The 17899-nt window shown below is 42.9% G+C and overlaps 1 protein-coding gene across 10 annotated transcripts in view; it reads right to left on the reverse strand.

The window, feature by feature from the left end:
- The window catches only part of PATJ (PATJ crumbs cell polarity complex component), a 438074-nt gene that overhangs the window by 341944 nt on the left and 78231 nt on the right, over nt 1-17899 (reverse strand). For all 10 annotated transcript variants that reach the window (XM_070078398.1, XM_070078393.1, XM_070078397.1 and 7 more), the window contains exon 15: nt 2959-3093. In XM_070078398.1, the coding sequence (XP_069934499.1) occupies nt 2959-3093 (135 nt within the window). The remainder of the gene's footprint in view (nt 1-2958; nt 3094-17899) is intronic.

The raw sequence follows: 17899 nt of genomic DNA on the forward strand, positions 1-17899 counted from the left end.
CTTGAAAAGAGAATATCACCTCCCAGGTCTTTATGACTGGTGAGGGGGACCAGGAGAAAACAAGTTCAGTAGGAGATTACATTTTTTTTCTTGCAAAAACCACAAGTCAACCTTTACACAAGAAGGGACAAGGAGATGCCTGTCCTGGCCCTGCTATATCCACAGCGCTAACTGATGGCACAAGCACAGAAAGTTCTGAAGTCAGCTAAACAGGCAGTCACCTACACTAAGAGAAAGCAAGTAGATACAATCAAAGCAGGAATTCTACCCATACATGAGGATTAGTTGGTTTTTCACTTCAACAAATTAGAAAGTCGCTTTTCAGGTTTTTATCTTGGAGTACCTTTAAATATTTATTTAGTTCATTATTTATTCATTGAATTGTCTCCAATTATTATAGCAGTGCCTGGTAGTCCTCTTTACTACTCTCTATCACTAAAGGGATTGGTCACATTTCCCATCACCAACTCCTATCTAAGGGGATTTGTGGCTGCTGTAAATAGCTGTTCTGGGCTGAGACTTGGCAGTGTTCTAATCCCAGAGCTTTTTTGTGCATCTAGTTTAAAGCTCTAAGGAGTACATTAAACACGCACATACACACATGCACACGCATACACACATTCTGAGTCCAGGAGGTTATTTAGCCAACTTTACAGAGACTTTTAAAATTTCTGTATTTGGTTACTCGGAAAAAGTCAAGTTTTATTTTAGAGTTCATAATCTCTCTCAAGACTCTAGTAAGTACTGTCAAGCCTCAATTATCTCTAGACTTGTCAATTACCCAACACACACACATACGCGCGCGTCCCCAAGGTCAGACTTTTCTTAAGTACAGCACTATGCAAGTGCTGCTCCACTATATTACCACACTCAAACCTCAGCCCAGCTTGTAAAGTTTGTTAATATGCCTTTTTCATGCCACGAATGTGGCCAATACTTTACATGGATGGTATCTCACATGATGCTCACAAACACATAGTGAAGTAGGCATGGAGAAACTGATTCTCAAAAAAATTAAGTGACATGAAAAGATACCCTTAGTTAAACTGTAGCAAATTCAGAACCCAGAGACTATCTTCTGACTTTTAAACCTGGGCTTCTTTCAAGTCTTTTCACCATAAATCTATGTTTCCTAATTCAAAAAATCATCTTGCTTCCCAAATAAACCACATTCTGTTAGAAGATCTTATTCAATCTTAGCTAAAGCATAACGGATTCATTGGATGGCTGAGATCACCTCTACTTGCTTTCCTCTGACCCATTCCACCACACACTAGTAATGCTGCATACTTAATGCCATCAAGTTTAACATTTAAAAAGGGTTTAAATGGTAAACTTCATGTTAGGTATATTTTACCACCAAATATTTCTACAGTTTTCAAACAAACATATCACATTCCTCAGTATCTTACAGCTATATATTATGGCAATGGTCTCCAATCTACAGAACTTCATGTGTAAAAGCTAAAATGGTTCACCCCAGGCACTGCCCATCAGAAGAGAAGACATGGTCTCAATACAAAAAGGAAGCAGAGGTCATTGGGTAAAATCTGCAATAAGCAGCCCTTGAACACCTCCACAGATAAGCAACTTACTACTCACCACATCTTGAAAGAGGACTTCCATACCCTGGCCTCCCACACTTATGACAAAATTTGATTGCTAGTCTTAGTATTTTTATCTCTTGAGCTTGAAATTTTATCTAGAATTCTTCTCAAAACACTCCTGTAGGTGCTTGGACAATACTAATAAGTTGCAGTTGCACCCAATGTGAATCCTACTTGTTGACTTTTCATTTCACTTTGAGAAAAATGTAAATTTTAAAAAGAAGTCTCTCAACTCAGGATTGAGGGGATTCTGTTTTGGTTAATGCTACTAGGTTGAATCTATTAAATTTAACCTAGGGCTTCTTGTGGATTCCAACAATTAGAAGAGATGTTGCTTCTAGGTAATCTCTTTTGACTATTTCCCACATTTCTTTTAGGGGCTTAGGAGTTAGTGTGACTGAAAAAACAAATTAAATGAGAGTTGGGTTTTCTATCACTAATTCAGTGTAAAAAGTTGGGGAAATCAGGGCCTTATTTACTTATCCATAACATTAGGGGTTTCAGTGTTGTTTTATTCATTTGCTGTGTTAGCTGTGGAACTTAGTTTTGACTAAATCTCTTTACAAAGTCATTTTAAAGTAGATGTGCTCTAGAACTGCTCTATCTTGAATAAAGGTTGTTGAGCCTGAGTGAAGGTTATGTTAACAGGGAATTTCTAAGGAGAAAACTTGAAAACTAGTCAACTAACTTTATGTAAGTCTGAGGCCATTCAGCTCTGATTCTTATTAGAAGTAATCAACAAAATCTGCAAGTAATATGGCTACATGTTGCAACAAGATCAGATATAAAATCCTTAAAAATAATATTGCTTAAAAAAAAAAAAAAAACAAGGGCAGTGTATTTGGTGCTGTGGTTAAGACACCTGTATCCCATATTAGTGTGCCTGGATTGGAGTCTCAGCTCCAAAACTGATTCCAGCTTCTTGCTAATGTACACCTTGGGAGGAGAGGGAGCAGATGATATCTAAAGTAGTTGGATCCCTACCACACACATGGGAGACCTGGATGGAATTCTTGACTCTCAGGCCATTAGGGAGAGAACCGACAGATAGGAGTGCTCTCTCTCTAATATATATAGTTATTTTAAAAATATAAATTGTGGTACCAAACTTAATTGTTCAAGTAAACATTCAAAAGGATATCACAGGAGCACCAACAGATAGGGAACATGGACTGAAAGCATGACATCTACTTCTTTTTTCATCCAATAAGCTGTTAAGTACCTTGCAGTCTAACAGCTTGTATTATACTGGCAAGAATGATAATGTAATCCAGTAGACTTCTGGTGAGAACACATTTTCCTACAACTTAAAAATTCCTGCCTGAGTCTTTCTTCCAACCATAAATTTTACCTCAAGAAGCTCATCCTCTGGCTGTAGGAGGCTCAGGGTATCTACAGGACCACCAGGAGCAATTGAAGAGATGTAGTGGTGCCCATCAAAGGAATCCACTTCCACGCCAAGTCTCAGAGTGTGAATAGGCAGCAGCTGTAGCAAAAAGAGCAGCAAAACCAAGCACGGTAAGGACACATCTGGCTGTCAATCCTCCACCAACTGTTACTTTCACATGAAAATCCCATCTCTTGAATCAGATCACCAAAATCCCAAAAGAGAAAAAATAATAGGAAACTAGTCTCATATAAACTATGAAGTCATTGGTCTTCTTAGTCTCACTGCCCTTTTCCTTTGAAATTCCCTGGGAATGAACCAACAGCCATACAATGTTCTGCCTTTAGTTCTCAGCTCCAGGATCCCACTCTTACTGTGTTCCTGGTATGAATGCTGTGTTTCACTTTTCTGTAGGACTTCTCAACCCCCAAAGCATCCTACCTCCCCTTGATGCCCTAATTAACTTCCATTCACACTTCAATACCAAGACAGGTATTTCTAGGAACCTTGGCCCTAACCTAATGCGCCTCCATCTGGGGTCCAGCACCTTCTGTATCACAGCTAATACCATACTGTGTTTAGAATCCTATTGTCTTGATTGTCCTCTCCCTTTAAACAAACCCTAACCATTTGAATACAAAATCTTAACCTTTAGCCTATAAGCTCAGGCCCTAGAACAGTATCAGGCATTAAATATGGGCTTATTAAATGTTATTTGAACTAATCTGTGAAGATGATACCTCATAAAAGAAAACATCTCTGATTCTGGAGAAAGCAATCATTGCCTATTTTAGGACTGAATGTATCAGCTTATAAGGATTCATATGGGGGCTGGCATTGTGGCGTAACGGGTTAAGCCTCCACCTGCAGTGCCAGCATCCCATGTAGGATGCTAGTTCGAGATCCAGCTGCTCGGATTCCAATCCAGCAACCTGCTAATGCTATGGGGAAAGCAGCAGAAGATGGCCCAAGCACTTGGGACCCTGCAACCATGTGGGAGACCCAGCCCCAGCCATTGTGACCATTTGGGGAGTGATTCAGCAGATCAAAGATCTCCCTTCTCTTTCTGTAACTCTGCCTTTCAAATTAAAAAAAAAAAAAAAAAAAGACGCAAATGGGTTATGAACTGAGTCATGTGCTCATGGGTTTTGAAACCCTAGCCAATGTCAGAATAAATAGGTAGGGGCCAGCACCATAGCTTATTAGACCAAGCATCTGCTGGCATCACTGGCATCCCATATGGGTGGCAGTTTGTGTCCCAGCTGCTCCACTTCCAATCCAGCTCTCTGCTATGGCCTGGGAAAGCAGTGGAAGATGGCTCAAGTGCTTGGGCTCTTGCACCCCATGGGGGGAGACCCAGAAGAAGCTCTTGGCTTTGGACTGGCCCAGCGCCAGCAGTTGCAACCATTAGGGGAGAGAACCAGTGGATGAAAGACCCTTCCCTTTGTCTCTCACTTACTCTCTCTGTAATGCTATCTCTCAAATAAATTAATAAATCTTTTTTTTTTTTTAAATCTGTTTATCTAAAAATACCAAGGGAATAGGTATGTGGTGCTGCAGTTAAGATGTAGCTTGGGGTATCCACATCCAATACTGAAGTGGCTAGATTTGGGCCAGCACTGTGGCGCAGCGGGTTAATGCCCTGGCCTGAAGTGCCAGCATCCCATATGGGCGCCGGTTCTAGTCCCGGCTGCTCCTCTTCCGATCCAGCTCTCTGCTATGGCCTGGGAAAGCAGAAAATGGCCCAAGTCCTTGAGCCCCTGTACCCGTGTGGGAGACCAAGAGGAAGCTCCTGGCTTTGGATCGGTGCAGTTCCGGCCGTTGTGACCAATTGGGGAGTGAACCATCGGATGGAAGACCTACCTACCTACTTACCTACCTATCTCTCTCTCTCACTCTCTGCCTCTCCTCTCTCTGTGTAACTCTGACTTCAAGTAAAATAAATAAGTCTTTTAAAAAAAGATTTATTTATTTATTTGAAAGAAGTCTTTCATCCAATGGTTCATTCCCCAATTGGCCAGAACTGCGCCAATTCAAAGTCAGTAGCTAGGAGCTTCTTCTGGGTCTCCCATGCGGGTGCAAGGGCCCAAGGACTTGGGCCATGTTCTACTGCTATCCCAGGCCATAGCAGAGAGCTGGATGGGAAGTAGAGCAGCCGGGTCTTGAACCGGTGCCCACATGGGATGCTGGCGCTTCATCCCAGGGTGTTAACCCACTGCGCCACAGCCCTGGCCCCCAAATAAGTAAATAAATCTTTAAAAAATGGACTAATACAGACACCTTGTGAAGAAGAAGAAGAGGAAGAGGAAGAGGAGGAAGAGGAAGAGGAAGAGGAAGAGGAGGAGGAGGAAGAGGAAGAAGAGGAAGAGGAAGAGGAAGAAGAGGAAGAGGAAGAGGAAGAAGAGGAAGAGGAAGAAGAGGAAGAAGAGGAAGAGGAGGAAGAGGAAGAGGAAGAGGAAGAAGAAGAAGAAGTGGCTGGGTTCAAGACCTGGCTCCACTCCACTTCCAATTCCAGCTTCCTATTATTGCATACTCTGAAAGGCAGCAGGCAGTAACTACAGTTATTGGGTCTCTGCTACCCATGTGAGAAACCCAGGCTGAGTTCTAGGTTTTAGATTTTATGGGTATCTTGGAAGTGAACCAGCACATGGAAGATCTGTCTCTCTGCCTTTTGATTATGTAAAAATAAATATACCAAGGTCACCTCTATTTTATAGAAGAAAACCTTACACAGGGTAGCAAGGTGGCTCTTCTCACGTTTCCTATTCTTGTGATATTTCATCCCTAAGTGATCACTGCCCCTTAGTCATCTGCTCCGAGTCCCAAGAGTTCCCAGGCTTTGCTTCAGACACCACCTGGGGCTTGTTTCCATGCCACACAACATGCAGACTAATGTGACGTGGCAAGGAGTCCAGCTGACCAAGACCTCAATGACTTGAAACAGGCACGAGGGATTTCTGGCTTCAGGCTAATTTCTGGAGACTGAGTGCACTTGACCACCAAGCATTTCAGCATCTACAAGCATCTCTAGCAAAGAGATGTTGTAGCACTCTGAATAGATGAGGAAGACTGTTGTTACTCCTCTATGCTTTCTTTATTTCCTGCCATTTTATTCCCTATTCTTATCACTGTACCAAATTACATAGAAGGAGCCACTAATGTCATTTGCTTTACTAGTGCATTTAATAGAGGCATAAAAAAAAAAAACAAAACACAAAACCCTCTCCGAGAAATGTTTCTGTAACAACAGTGCACCCACCCACCTATACCACCTGCTTCCTTCCTTGGTTATGGCCTCACTCACATCTCATGTCCAGTGGGTGGCTGCAGTTCACTGTACTTGGAGAGTTATTTAATTGTCAAATATTTTACGAGCCAATTGTTAAACACAGCCAATATAAAAAAATTAAAGTATATGGATTTGATATTAAATTATATTAAAAATGTAACAAATACTCAAAATCCATCACTTGCTAATTATTTGTCACTACACTTTACTAATATTTCTTGAAGTAGTTGACATCTGTATGGTAGAAATATTCTCTAGGACTCTAAGACCTCAGAGGATTCAGAAGGACTCTACAAATGAAACAGACATATGAAATGGTTGATCTATTTGCTAAATGCATACAGGCCTTCTCCTCTGGAGGAGCCCATAATAATGAAGAGTTACTGTGTGCTGCTTTCCAGCTCAGGAATAAGTGATGTCATTTTAGTAGCTTGCAATCTGCCACAGTGGGAGTATTCACATCACAGATATTAGGCGACACTACAAACTGGTCTCTGTTTTTTCCTCTTGAGAGCAAGACATTTACCAGCATATCACTGATCTATGATTTAGAGTGAACTGACATGCAGCATATATTTATGGCATGTACACTATGTACAAGACATTGAGTCATGAGCTGGAAGCACAGGGTGAACAAAAGGAACATCCCTACCCTTGTGGGCTTAATAGCTAGTATGGCAGACAATGATCAAGGAGGAAAAGTAGGAAGACAAGAGCAGATAAGTTAACCAACAACTAGCCAACCAATGAGTAGGTATATCATGATCCTAATATGCCAAGTAAAGAATACAAAGACATGCACCAAGGGAAGTGTGACCATTGTGCAAAAAACAGACAAGCGATTACTGATTGTGAGAGGTACTGAAAGGAACTAACCAATAATGGCGTAAGAGTGAAACTAGTGAAAGTTGGTCAGAGAAGACTCCATAGAAAAGGGAACATTGAAGGTGAGACCAAAAGAATAAGGAGTCAGCCCTACAAAGAGCCTGCTGGATGACTGCCTGTAGGAGGACGGTGAAAAGGATAATTGCTAAATTTTGGTTTGAGCAAATAAAAGATGCTAGTGTAGATTGACATAAACATAAGTACCACAGGGGCTGGTGTTGAGGTACAGTGGGTTAAGCTGCCATCAGCAATGTCAACATCCCATATCAACACTGGCTGGGGTCTCAGATGCTCCACTTCTGGTCTGGCTCCCTGATAATGGGCATGGAAAGGCAGTGGAAGATGGCTCAAGTCCTTGGGCCCCTGCCCCCATGTGGGAGACCCGGAAGAAGCTCCTGGCTTTGGGGTGGCCTAGCTTTCACTGTTGCAGCCACTTGGGGAGTGAACCAGTGGATGGAAGATCATACACACACTAATAAGTTAATAAATCTTAAGCAAAAAACTATAAGCATCCCAATTACAACAAAGACTGTGGTACACACTGCGAGACTTTTCTTATTTATGTAACACAGCCCTTCACAGATAAAATAGTTAGGAAACTTGCTTCAATCTCCCCTTTTAGCACCCCCCCCCCCACCATACACACACACACAGTTACTCCTGATCTGTTCACAGGGCTGACCTCATTGCTACTTCTCCTATCTCCATGGGAAAGGTGAAATTGGGAATGGCCTCAAGCATGCAGGATGGCAAAGGCTCATTCCTGGCATTCCCTGCCCTGTAAAAACAGGGCTGTGCTACACTCCCTGGAAAACTAGAACTGTGAAAAAAACACACATGCTTCATCTTCAGTCATGCTGAACAAATATGCCAGAAATGATGTTTACAGAACCTATAAATCTGCAGGAGGTCTACCTGATACCTAACAGTTGTGAATCTCAGTCTGGGTTTCTGAGACTCCAGAAGACACTGCTGGAGATCTCTCCACAGGAGGACTGTCTAATTACACGGCCCAGCTGCACTTAGCAACTGAACAAATCAACTACTTCACATATCTCTTTCACTGGTCCACTGCTTCCATATTCTTAGAGTAGACTGTGCTGGCCAGCACCGTAGGTCACTAGGCTAATCCTCCGCCTAAAGTGCCGGCACACCGGGTTCTAGTCTCGGTCCGGGTGCCGGATTCTGTCCCGGTTGCCCCTCTTCCAGGCCAGCTCTCTGCTGTGGCCAGGGAGTGCAGTGGAGGATGGCCCAAGTGCTTGGGCCCTGCACCCGCATGGGAGACCAGGAGGAAGCACCTGACTCCCGGCTTCGGATCAGAGCAGCTCCGGCCATAGTGGCCATCTTGGGGGCGAACCAATGGAAGAAGACCTTTTTCTCAGTCTTTCTCTCTAACTCTGCCTGTCCAAAAAAAAAAAAAAAGTAGAGCAGACTGTGCTAAAATGACAGGAACAGGTGCAACAGAAGATTGCTAACTTTATCCCACTTATCAGCTTGATAAACACCAAGCTTTTTGATGCTTATTCAATGTGTTTTGCATGTGGTCCTATTTAAACTGATAAAGTCCAACAGCAGAGGATGTTCATGATCCTGATATGAGAAGTAAAAGACAAAGGAAGGAAGAGTCAAGATGGTAGAACAGGGAGGGAGATTATTGCTCTAGTCTAGAAGAACAGTTTTTACGAAAGATCTCTGCAAGTGAGATCCCAGTGGAAAGAACGGGCCATCAAAGAAGGAGGTGCCTTTCTCTGGAGAGAGGAAAGAACTTCCACTTTGACTATGACCTTGTCTAAATAACATCAAAGTCGGTGAACTCAAAAGGCTTCCATAGCCTTGGCATCTCACGACTAGGGAGATTACTGATGCCATAAACAAGAGTATCAAATTGTTAAGTCAACAACAGGAGTCAACAGCACTTACTCCTCATGTAGGATCTCTGTCCTTAATGTGTTTTTCAATGTGAATTAATGCTACAACTAGTACTCAAACAGTATTTTACACTTTATGTTCCTGTGTGGGTGCAAACTGATGAAATCTTTACTTAATATATACTAAATCGCTCTTCTGTATGTAAAGATAATTGAAAATGAATCTTGATGCGAATGGAATGGGAGAGGGAGCGGGAGATGGGAGGGTTGCGGGTGGCAGGTAAGTTATGGGGGGGAAAGCCATTGTAATCCATAAACTGTACTTTGGAAATTTATATTTATTAAATAAAAGTTAAAAAAATAAATCTAATATCCAACAACAACAACAAAAAAGTGGACAGAGTGCAGTCTCAGGGAAGAGTTAGGGAGAAAACGGCAGAGGAAACTCCATGCCAGTTAGAGGGACCCTGTGGACTAGGCAGAGGGTGTGGATGTGCACGACTCAGGAACCCAGCTGCCGAGAGCCTCGGCATCAGCTCTGGAGTGAGGTGAGACCGGACGGCAGCAGCATAACTCAGTGGCATTAAAGCTGTGGAAAGAGTCTGTCATGAGTCTGACTAGGAGCCCTGTGAGAGACAGTGTACCTGCCATCCCAGAGGGAAAAAAAGGAGGGCATGTTTCTCTCTCCCTGGCCGCCAGCACAGGCATCCTGTAACTAACCGAGAGGGCGGATACCATTTTGGACCCATGTAACAGCTGTACCTCCTCAGGTCGGCATGCCTGGCAACAAGCAGAGAGGAGACAATTTAGTCTAGCTGGAAGAACTGACAGGGGCATGGGAGCTCATGACTGTGGGAACCTTACGTGCTGGAACTGTGAAAACACTGTGGCTATGTGGGAGGGCACAGGTTGTGGCTGAGACTTTGGCCAGTCACTACGGGTGGCTCCACATACTCAGAGCTGCCTGATTCCCTGGTGAGGATCATTGCTGCAGGATCCGTGTTCACACCAAGGACTGCACGGATCCTTTGTGTGATTCTTGTGCAGCACAGATAAAAACTGACCTGCTGGGGCTGGTGCCCAGGCATTGGTCCCCTTTGAGGAAATGAGCTTAGCGAGAGACTACACCAACCGAGCTACACAAACCTCCCTTCTGACCAAAAAACAAAAACAAAAACAAAGTTAGAGTTACTACACCCAACTTGGGTGTCACCTTAGACACTCCCTTCACCCTGGAGATCTGAACAGAGCTCCCTGATCACATCCACCACACACCTCTGAGTATGCAGTAAAAGGGAAGACACTCCGCTAAGCCATAGAGGCATAATCCAAAGACAAAAGACATCACAGGGGGAAAAAAAAACAAAACCAAAGAGTATCACCACCAATGCCTATAATAAACGCAGCAATTTGGCCGGCGCTGCGGCTCACTAGGCTAATCCTCCACCTTGCGGCGCTGGCACACCGGGTTCTAGTCCCGGTCGGGGCACCGGATTCTGTCCCGGTTGCCCCTCTTCCAGGCCAGCTCTCTGCTGTGGCCAGGGAGTGCAGTGGAGGATGGCCCAAGTGCTTGGGCCCTGCACCCCATGGGAGACCAGGAGGAAGCACCTGGCTCCTGGCTTCGGATCAGCGCAGTGCACCGCCTGCAGCCCGCTGGCCGCGGCGGCCATTGGAGGATGAACCAACGGCAAAAAGGAAGACCTTTCTCTCTGTCTCTCTCTCTAACTGTCCACTCTGCCTGTCAAAAAAATAAATAAATGCAGCAATTCAAAGAATAAGAATAATGAAGACGGCCAGCACTGTGGCTCAATTGGCTAATCCTCCACCTGCGGCACCAGCACCCTGGGTTCTAGTCCCAGTTGGGGCGCCAGGTACTAGTCCCAGTTGCTCCTCTTCCAGTCCAGCTCTCTGCTGTGGCCTGGGAGGGCAGCGGAGGATGGCCCAAGTGCTTGGGTTCCTACACCCGCATGGGAGACCAGGAGGAAGCACCCAGCTTTGGATTGGCACAGCGCCAGCCGTGGCAGCCATTAGGGGAGTGAACCAACAGAAGGAAGACCTTTCTCTCTGTCTCTCTCTCATTGTCTATAACTCTTTCTCTCTCACTGTCTAACTCTGCCTGTCAAAAAAAGAATAATGAAGACAACATCATGCCCCCAAGAGAACACAACACTTCAATAGTATAATATGAAGATAATAAGACTGATGAAATACCAAAAATGGAATTAAAAAAATTGATCTTAGGATTATGCAGAAGTAATCAGAAGCAAATTCATGAACTAAAGAATTCCGCACACATCATGCATGAAAATTATTGCCACAAAAATGAGATTTTAAAGTGAAATAAAAATGAAATATTAGAAATGAAGAACTCAATAGAACAAATAAAAAATACTAGAGACAAAAGAAAGAACATCCAGGCCGGCGCCACAGCTCAATAGCTAATCTTCCGCCTGTGGTGCCGGCACCCCGGGTTCTAGTCTCAGTTGGGGCGCCGGATTCTGTCCCAGTTGCCCCTCTTCCAGGCCAGCTCTCTGCTGTGGCCAGGGAGTGCAGTGGAGGATGGCCCAAGTGCTTGGGCCCTGCACCCCATGGGAGACCAGGAGAAGCACCTGGCTCCTGCCTTCGGATCAGTGCAGTGCGCTGGCCACAGCGGCCATTGGAGGGTGAACTAACGGCAAAGGAAGACCTTTCTCTCTGTCTCTCTAACTGTCCACTCTGCCTGTCAAAAAAATAAAAAAAATTAAAAAAAGAAAGAAAGAAAGAAAGAATATCCGAGTTAAAAGACAAATCTCTGGAACTTTTATAGTCAGAGACAAAAAAAAAAAAGAAAAAAAGAAGAAATTAGAAAAATAAAAAACACTGTCGGAGATGTATGGGATACTATCAAACGACTCAACATATGGGTCTTAAGAGTTCTGAAGGTGTGGAAAGAGAGAATGGATTAGAAGGCCTTTTTAGTGAAGTAATTATAGAAAACTTCCCTAATTTGGAAAAAGAAAGACATCCAAATACAGAAAGCACAAAGAACTCCCAATAGACATGACCAGAAAAGATCCTCACCATGACACATTGTACTCAAACTCTCCACAGTAAAACACCAAGAAAAGATTCTAAAATGTGCACGAGAAACACCAAATTACTTTCAGAAGATCTCCAATTGGACCCCCAGTTGATTTCTCATCAGAAACCCTAAAGGGTAGGAGAGAATGGTAATACATATATTCCAAGTCTTAAGAGAAAAAAACTGTCAGCCCAGAATACCGTATCTTTCAAAGATATCATTTATGAATGAAGGTGAAATAAATACCCTCCATAACAAACAGAAATTGAAAGAAGTTGTTGGGGCCAGCACTGTGGCACAGTGGGTTAACGCCCTAGCCTGAAGCGCTGGCATCCCATATGGGCACCGGTTCCAGACCTGGCTGTTCTACTTCCAATCCAGCTCTCTGTTACGGCCTGGGATAATAGTGGAAGATGACCCAAGTTCTTGGGCCCCTGCACCTATGTGGGAGACCTGGAGGAAGCTCCTGGCCCCTGGCTTCAGATTGGCACAGCTCCAGCTGTTGCAGCCATCTGGGGAGTGAATCATTGGATAAAGACACCTCTCTCTCTCTCCATCTCTCTGTCTCTGTCTCTCCGCCTCTCCTCTCTCTATGTAACTCTGATTTTGGAATAAACAAATAAATCTTTAAAAAACAAAAATAAGAAGCTGTCACCACTCCTCCAGCCTTACAAAAGATGCTCTAGGATGTGCTACACAGAAAAATATAAACTGGTCACACTATGAAAGAAAGTGAAAGCAGAAAATCTCCCAGTAAATGTATAAAGGAGACCCAAAATAAACAACAGGAATATTAATGGGAAAATGCCAGGGCCAAGTCATTACTTATCAATAGTCACCTTGAATTTAAATGACCCCAACTCTCCAGTTAAAAGATACAGACTGGCTGAATTAATTAAAAAACAAAAGCCATCTATTTGCCGCCTACAAGAAATACATCTCACCAACAAAGATACACGCAGACTGAAAATAAAAGGATGGAAAAAGATAATCCACGCTAGCAGAAACTTAAAAAGAGCTGGTGCAGCCATCCTAATATCAGACAAAATAGACTTTAACACAAAAACTGTTAAAAGAGACAAAGAACAGCACTATGTAATGATTAAGGGATCAATTCAACAGGAAGATGTGACTATTATAAAAGCTTATGCACTTAATTACAAGGCACCTGGCTGTTTAAAAACCATGTCAATGGATCTAAAGTGAGACATAGACTCCAATACAGTAGTAAAGGGGGACTTTAATACTCCATTTTCAGCAATGCACAGATCAACCAAACAGAAAATAAGCAAGGAAACAACAGTTAATTGACACTATAGATCAAACAGACCTAAAGATATCTATAGAACTTTTTCATCCTACAGATGCAGAATACACATGTTGTCACCAGTGCATGGAACTTTCTCTGGGATAGATCACATGCTAGGCCATAAAGCAAGTCTCAGATACCAAATTATTAGACAACATCAGGGAAACCCTGCAAGACACTGGCATAGGCAAAGAGTTTTTGCAAAAGACCCCAGTAACACAGGCAATCAAAACCAAAACGGACAAATAGGATTACATCAAATTGAGGAGCTTCTGCACTGCAAAAGAACCACTCAGCAGAGTGAAGAGACAACCATCAGAATGGGAGACATTATTTGCAAACTATACAACTGATAAAGGATTAATAACCAGAATATATAGAGATTAAAAAAAAAAACTCAACAGCAACAAAACAAATGATCCAGTTAAGAAATGGGCAAAGGACTTAAACAGGCATTTTTCCAAAGAGGAAATTCAAATGACCAACAGACACATGAAAAAATGTTCAGGATCACTAGCCATCAGGAAAATGCAAATCAAAACCACAATGAGGTTTCACCTCACCCCTGTTAGAATGGCTTTCATACAGAAATCAACCAATAACAAATGCTGGCAAGAATGTGGGAAAAAGGTACCCTAACTCACTATTGGTGGGAATGTAAACTGGTACAGCCACTGGGGGAGACAGTAAGGAGATACCATAGAAATCTGAATATAAACCTACCATATGACCCAGTCATCCCACTCCTAGGAATTTACCCAAAGAAAATGAAATCAGCATTTGAAAGACTGATCTATACTGCCATGTTTATTGAAACTCCATTCACAATAGCTAACATATGGAATCAACCCAAATGCCCGTCAACTGAAGACTGGATAAAGAAATTATGGTATATGTACACCATGGAATACTACATAGTGGTTAAAAAAAAAAAAGAAATCCTGTTGTTTGCAACAAAATGGATGAAACTGGAAAACACCATACTTAGTGAAATAAGCTAGTCCCAAAAGGACAAATACCATACCTTCTCTCTAATCTGTGATAACTAACAGAGCACCTAAAAGGTAATTTATACAAGTGAAAATAGCACTTCAAGATGCAATGACTTTGTTTTTCTTTCTAAGATTTTTTATTTGAAAGTGTTACACAGAGAGAGGAGAGGCAGAGAGAGAGAGAGAGAGAGGGAGGGAGGTCTTCCATCCAATGGTTCACTCCCCAGATGGCCGCAACGGCCAGAGCTGTGCCAATCCAAAGCCAGGAGCCAGGAGCTTTTTCCAGGTCTTCCAAGTAGGTGCAAGGGCCCAAGGACTTGGGCCATCTTCTACTGCTTTCCCGGGCCACAGCAGAGAGCTGGACAGGAAGTGGAGCAGCTGGGTTTCGAACTGGCGCTCATGTGGGATGCCAAAGCTTCAGGCCAGGGCATTAACCCACTGCGCCACAGCGCCGGCCCCAAGATGCAATAACTTTGAACAGCTCATTGATGAACAGTTTTTTTCCCATACAATTTGTTGAACTCTACTGAGTATAGAGTTAATCGTATGTGCATTAGGTTACCTGAAAATAGATCTTAAGTAAAAAATAACAATAGGAGTAGGAGAGGGAGAAGGGAGAGGGGTGGGACTGTGGGTATGGTAGAAGAATCACTACATTCCTAAAGTTTTACTTATGAAAAGTATGAAGTTTGTATTCCTTAAACTTTCAGGGGCTGGGGGGAAGAAGACAAAGGAAAATGTGACCATGGCATGATTTATTGTCATTGCTGAAATGATGAAGATCAAAGGAGATCAAGAAAGCTAGAGGCCTTCAAACCATGAGTGCAGAGATCTGTCATGAAACAAACTGCTGCTCATTCATTTTGCTAAAAGCTCTACTTTTAGGATCCTAAAACAAGATTTCTCAATGCTCTAATGAGAATATAAATGACATTGCTTCAAGGGGGAAAAAAACTACTGGAAAGCAATACTCCAACGTGCCAGTGAAATGGGAGAGGATATTTCCAAAATTGCTGGACTCAAAGCAGAAGAAAAAGAAGCCCTGATTGATTCTTGTCACACACACAAAGTGAAAGCATTATATAGACATTTATGTTTAAAGATTGGAGAATTATTAAATTTATCATCAAAAAAATTTTTCAAGAATGTGGCTGCAAGTTTTAATATAATGAGTGTCAGCCAAATTCAGTTGTGTTCAAGACAATCAAGAGTCTCATTTGTATAGGGTTTTTCTCACCTAACATCTTGATTCTGAAAATTTAAAAACATAAATGTGTACTAGGTTGCAGAGTAGCCTTTTAAAAGATTTGTTTATTTATTTATTTGAAAAGCGGAGTTACAGAAGTGGAGCAGCCAGGTCTTGAACCGGCACCCATATGGAATGTGGCACTGCAGGTGGTGGTGCAGGCCCCTATAGTAGTATATTGAAAGTTCTCTTCAGCTACCTTACACCAAGATCACACATCAGTGCTATTTACCATTGTAAGTAGTATTTTTGTTTCTTTCTTGGCTCATGTAATATGTGAGTTTTTCATACCTTTTCTTACACCTTGTACTTTCTCCCTGTCTTTGCTCAGTCGTCAGTCCATTTGGAGTACCTAATGTATTCATTTCTCCAAATCTATTCTTCAGAGGCTATTTCAAAAGCCATCCTGCCAACTGCCTCCTGCTACTATCTTGAGGAAGTAATATCTCCTTCTTTGAACATGTTTTCAGCATTTTAGCAAATTCTCAATGGTGTGGGGGCAAAGCAGGGATCAAAATTCTCATTAGGCACCTCACCCCAAAGAATCAGAACACTGGTGAGGAGGAACAAAATAGGGTATGTGCATTTTCAAGAATGCGCCTCTGAGGATTCTGAGATAGCACCTGTCCTAGTAGATAACACTGCTCTATAGTGACTTAGGCTCTCCACCCAGAGAGCAGCAAGTGTACAATGTCACATTGGACAGTTGGTAATAACGGTTGCTCTGAAAAAGAAAATGAGACAACCAGGATGGAAGAAAAACTTATTGTTTGTAGTACATACTTTTATGCATTTTGAACTTTATGTCTTCTCTACATATTATCTATTCAAAATTAAAAAGAAAAAGGAATAGTGCTAGCTTAGAAACTAGATAACACTTGATTTCTTTCCTAAGTCTGCTACTAACTACATACAATCTTTAACCTGCCTGACACTCAATTTTGACATATTAAAAATGAGAAGGAGGGGGCCAGCATTGTGTTGCAACTGGTTAAGGTGCCACCTGCAAGGCCAGCATCCCACATGAATACCAGTTCAAGTCCCACTTGATGCTCCACTTCGAATCCAGCTCCCTGCAAATGCACCTGGGAAGCAGAGGAAGATGGCCAAGTGCTTGGGCCCCTGTTGACCATGTTGGAGACCTTGCTGGAGTTCCAGGTTCCTGGCTTCAGGCTGCACACACACCCACCCCCAGACCCCAGCTATTGAGGTCACTGGGGAGTACATCAGCAGATGGAAGACATGTCTCTCTCTCTGTCTCTCCCTCTGTTAGTCTGTCTTTTGAATGAATAATGAATGAATGAATAAATCTTTTTCAAAAATGAGAAGGAAATGTTTACAGACCAATGGGGTTATTATGAGAAATGAAGGAGAAAATAGCTTTCAAGCAATTAACTGGTCTTTATAACTGAGTACGAACACCCACTGCAACCGTTGGAAAAACCTGGTACATCCTACAGCCTTAAAAAAGTCTATCTACTCGCAGTACAGTGAGGCAGGGGGAGGGTGGGAGGAGACAACATGTTAATGTTCTCTGGCTCAGGAAATTTAATTCAGGAGGGAAATAAAGTGAAATTTGTCTCCATTCTGTTGAAGCCAGAGAATAGGACTTGGTATGTCTGTTCCCATACCAGGAATATTACTGATGAACACTTCATATTACAATTGATAGCCAGCAGCAAGGTAACTAGAATGAGTTTAATGCTCTTCTTTCACACAGTTGTGATTATCTTAATAGTAAACACTTGTCAAGAAAGCCATCCCCGCCGGATTCTGTCCCGGTTGCTCCTCTTCCAGTCCAGCTCTCTGCTGTGGCCCGGGAAGGCAGTGGAGGATGGCCCAAGTGCTTGGGCCCTGCACTCGCATGGGAGACCAGGAGGAAGCACCTGGCTCTTGGCTTTGGATCAGTGCAGCGCCGGCCATAGCAGCCATTTGGGGGATGAACCAACGGAAGGAAGATCTTTCTGTCTCTCTCTCTCTCACTGTCTAACTCTGCCTGTCAAAAAAAGAAAGAAAAAAAAGAAAAAAGCCATCCCTAAAAGTGCAAGTCTCCCCAGATGCAGGAAAACGGTTCCTGTATCATGATTAACAGCTGCCTAGAAGCAGGGCTGCTAACGCTCGGCCACTGTAAATAGATTTCTCCTCCCTCCTTCCCCACAGCCCCACCCACCTCCAGAGAAAACCTTATCTGTTGATATGAACCCCTACCATACAGAAATGCTACTTAAGTCATCCCTTCCAGTGGGGTGGAAACC

Source organism: Oryctolagus cuniculus, chromosome 7, assembly GCF_964237555.1.
Source record: "Oryctolagus cuniculus chromosome 7, mOryCun1.1, whole genome shotgun sequence".
Classification (NCBI taxonomy): domain Eukaryota; kingdom Metazoa; phylum Chordata; class Mammalia; order Lagomorpha; family Leporidae; genus Oryctolagus; species Oryctolagus cuniculus.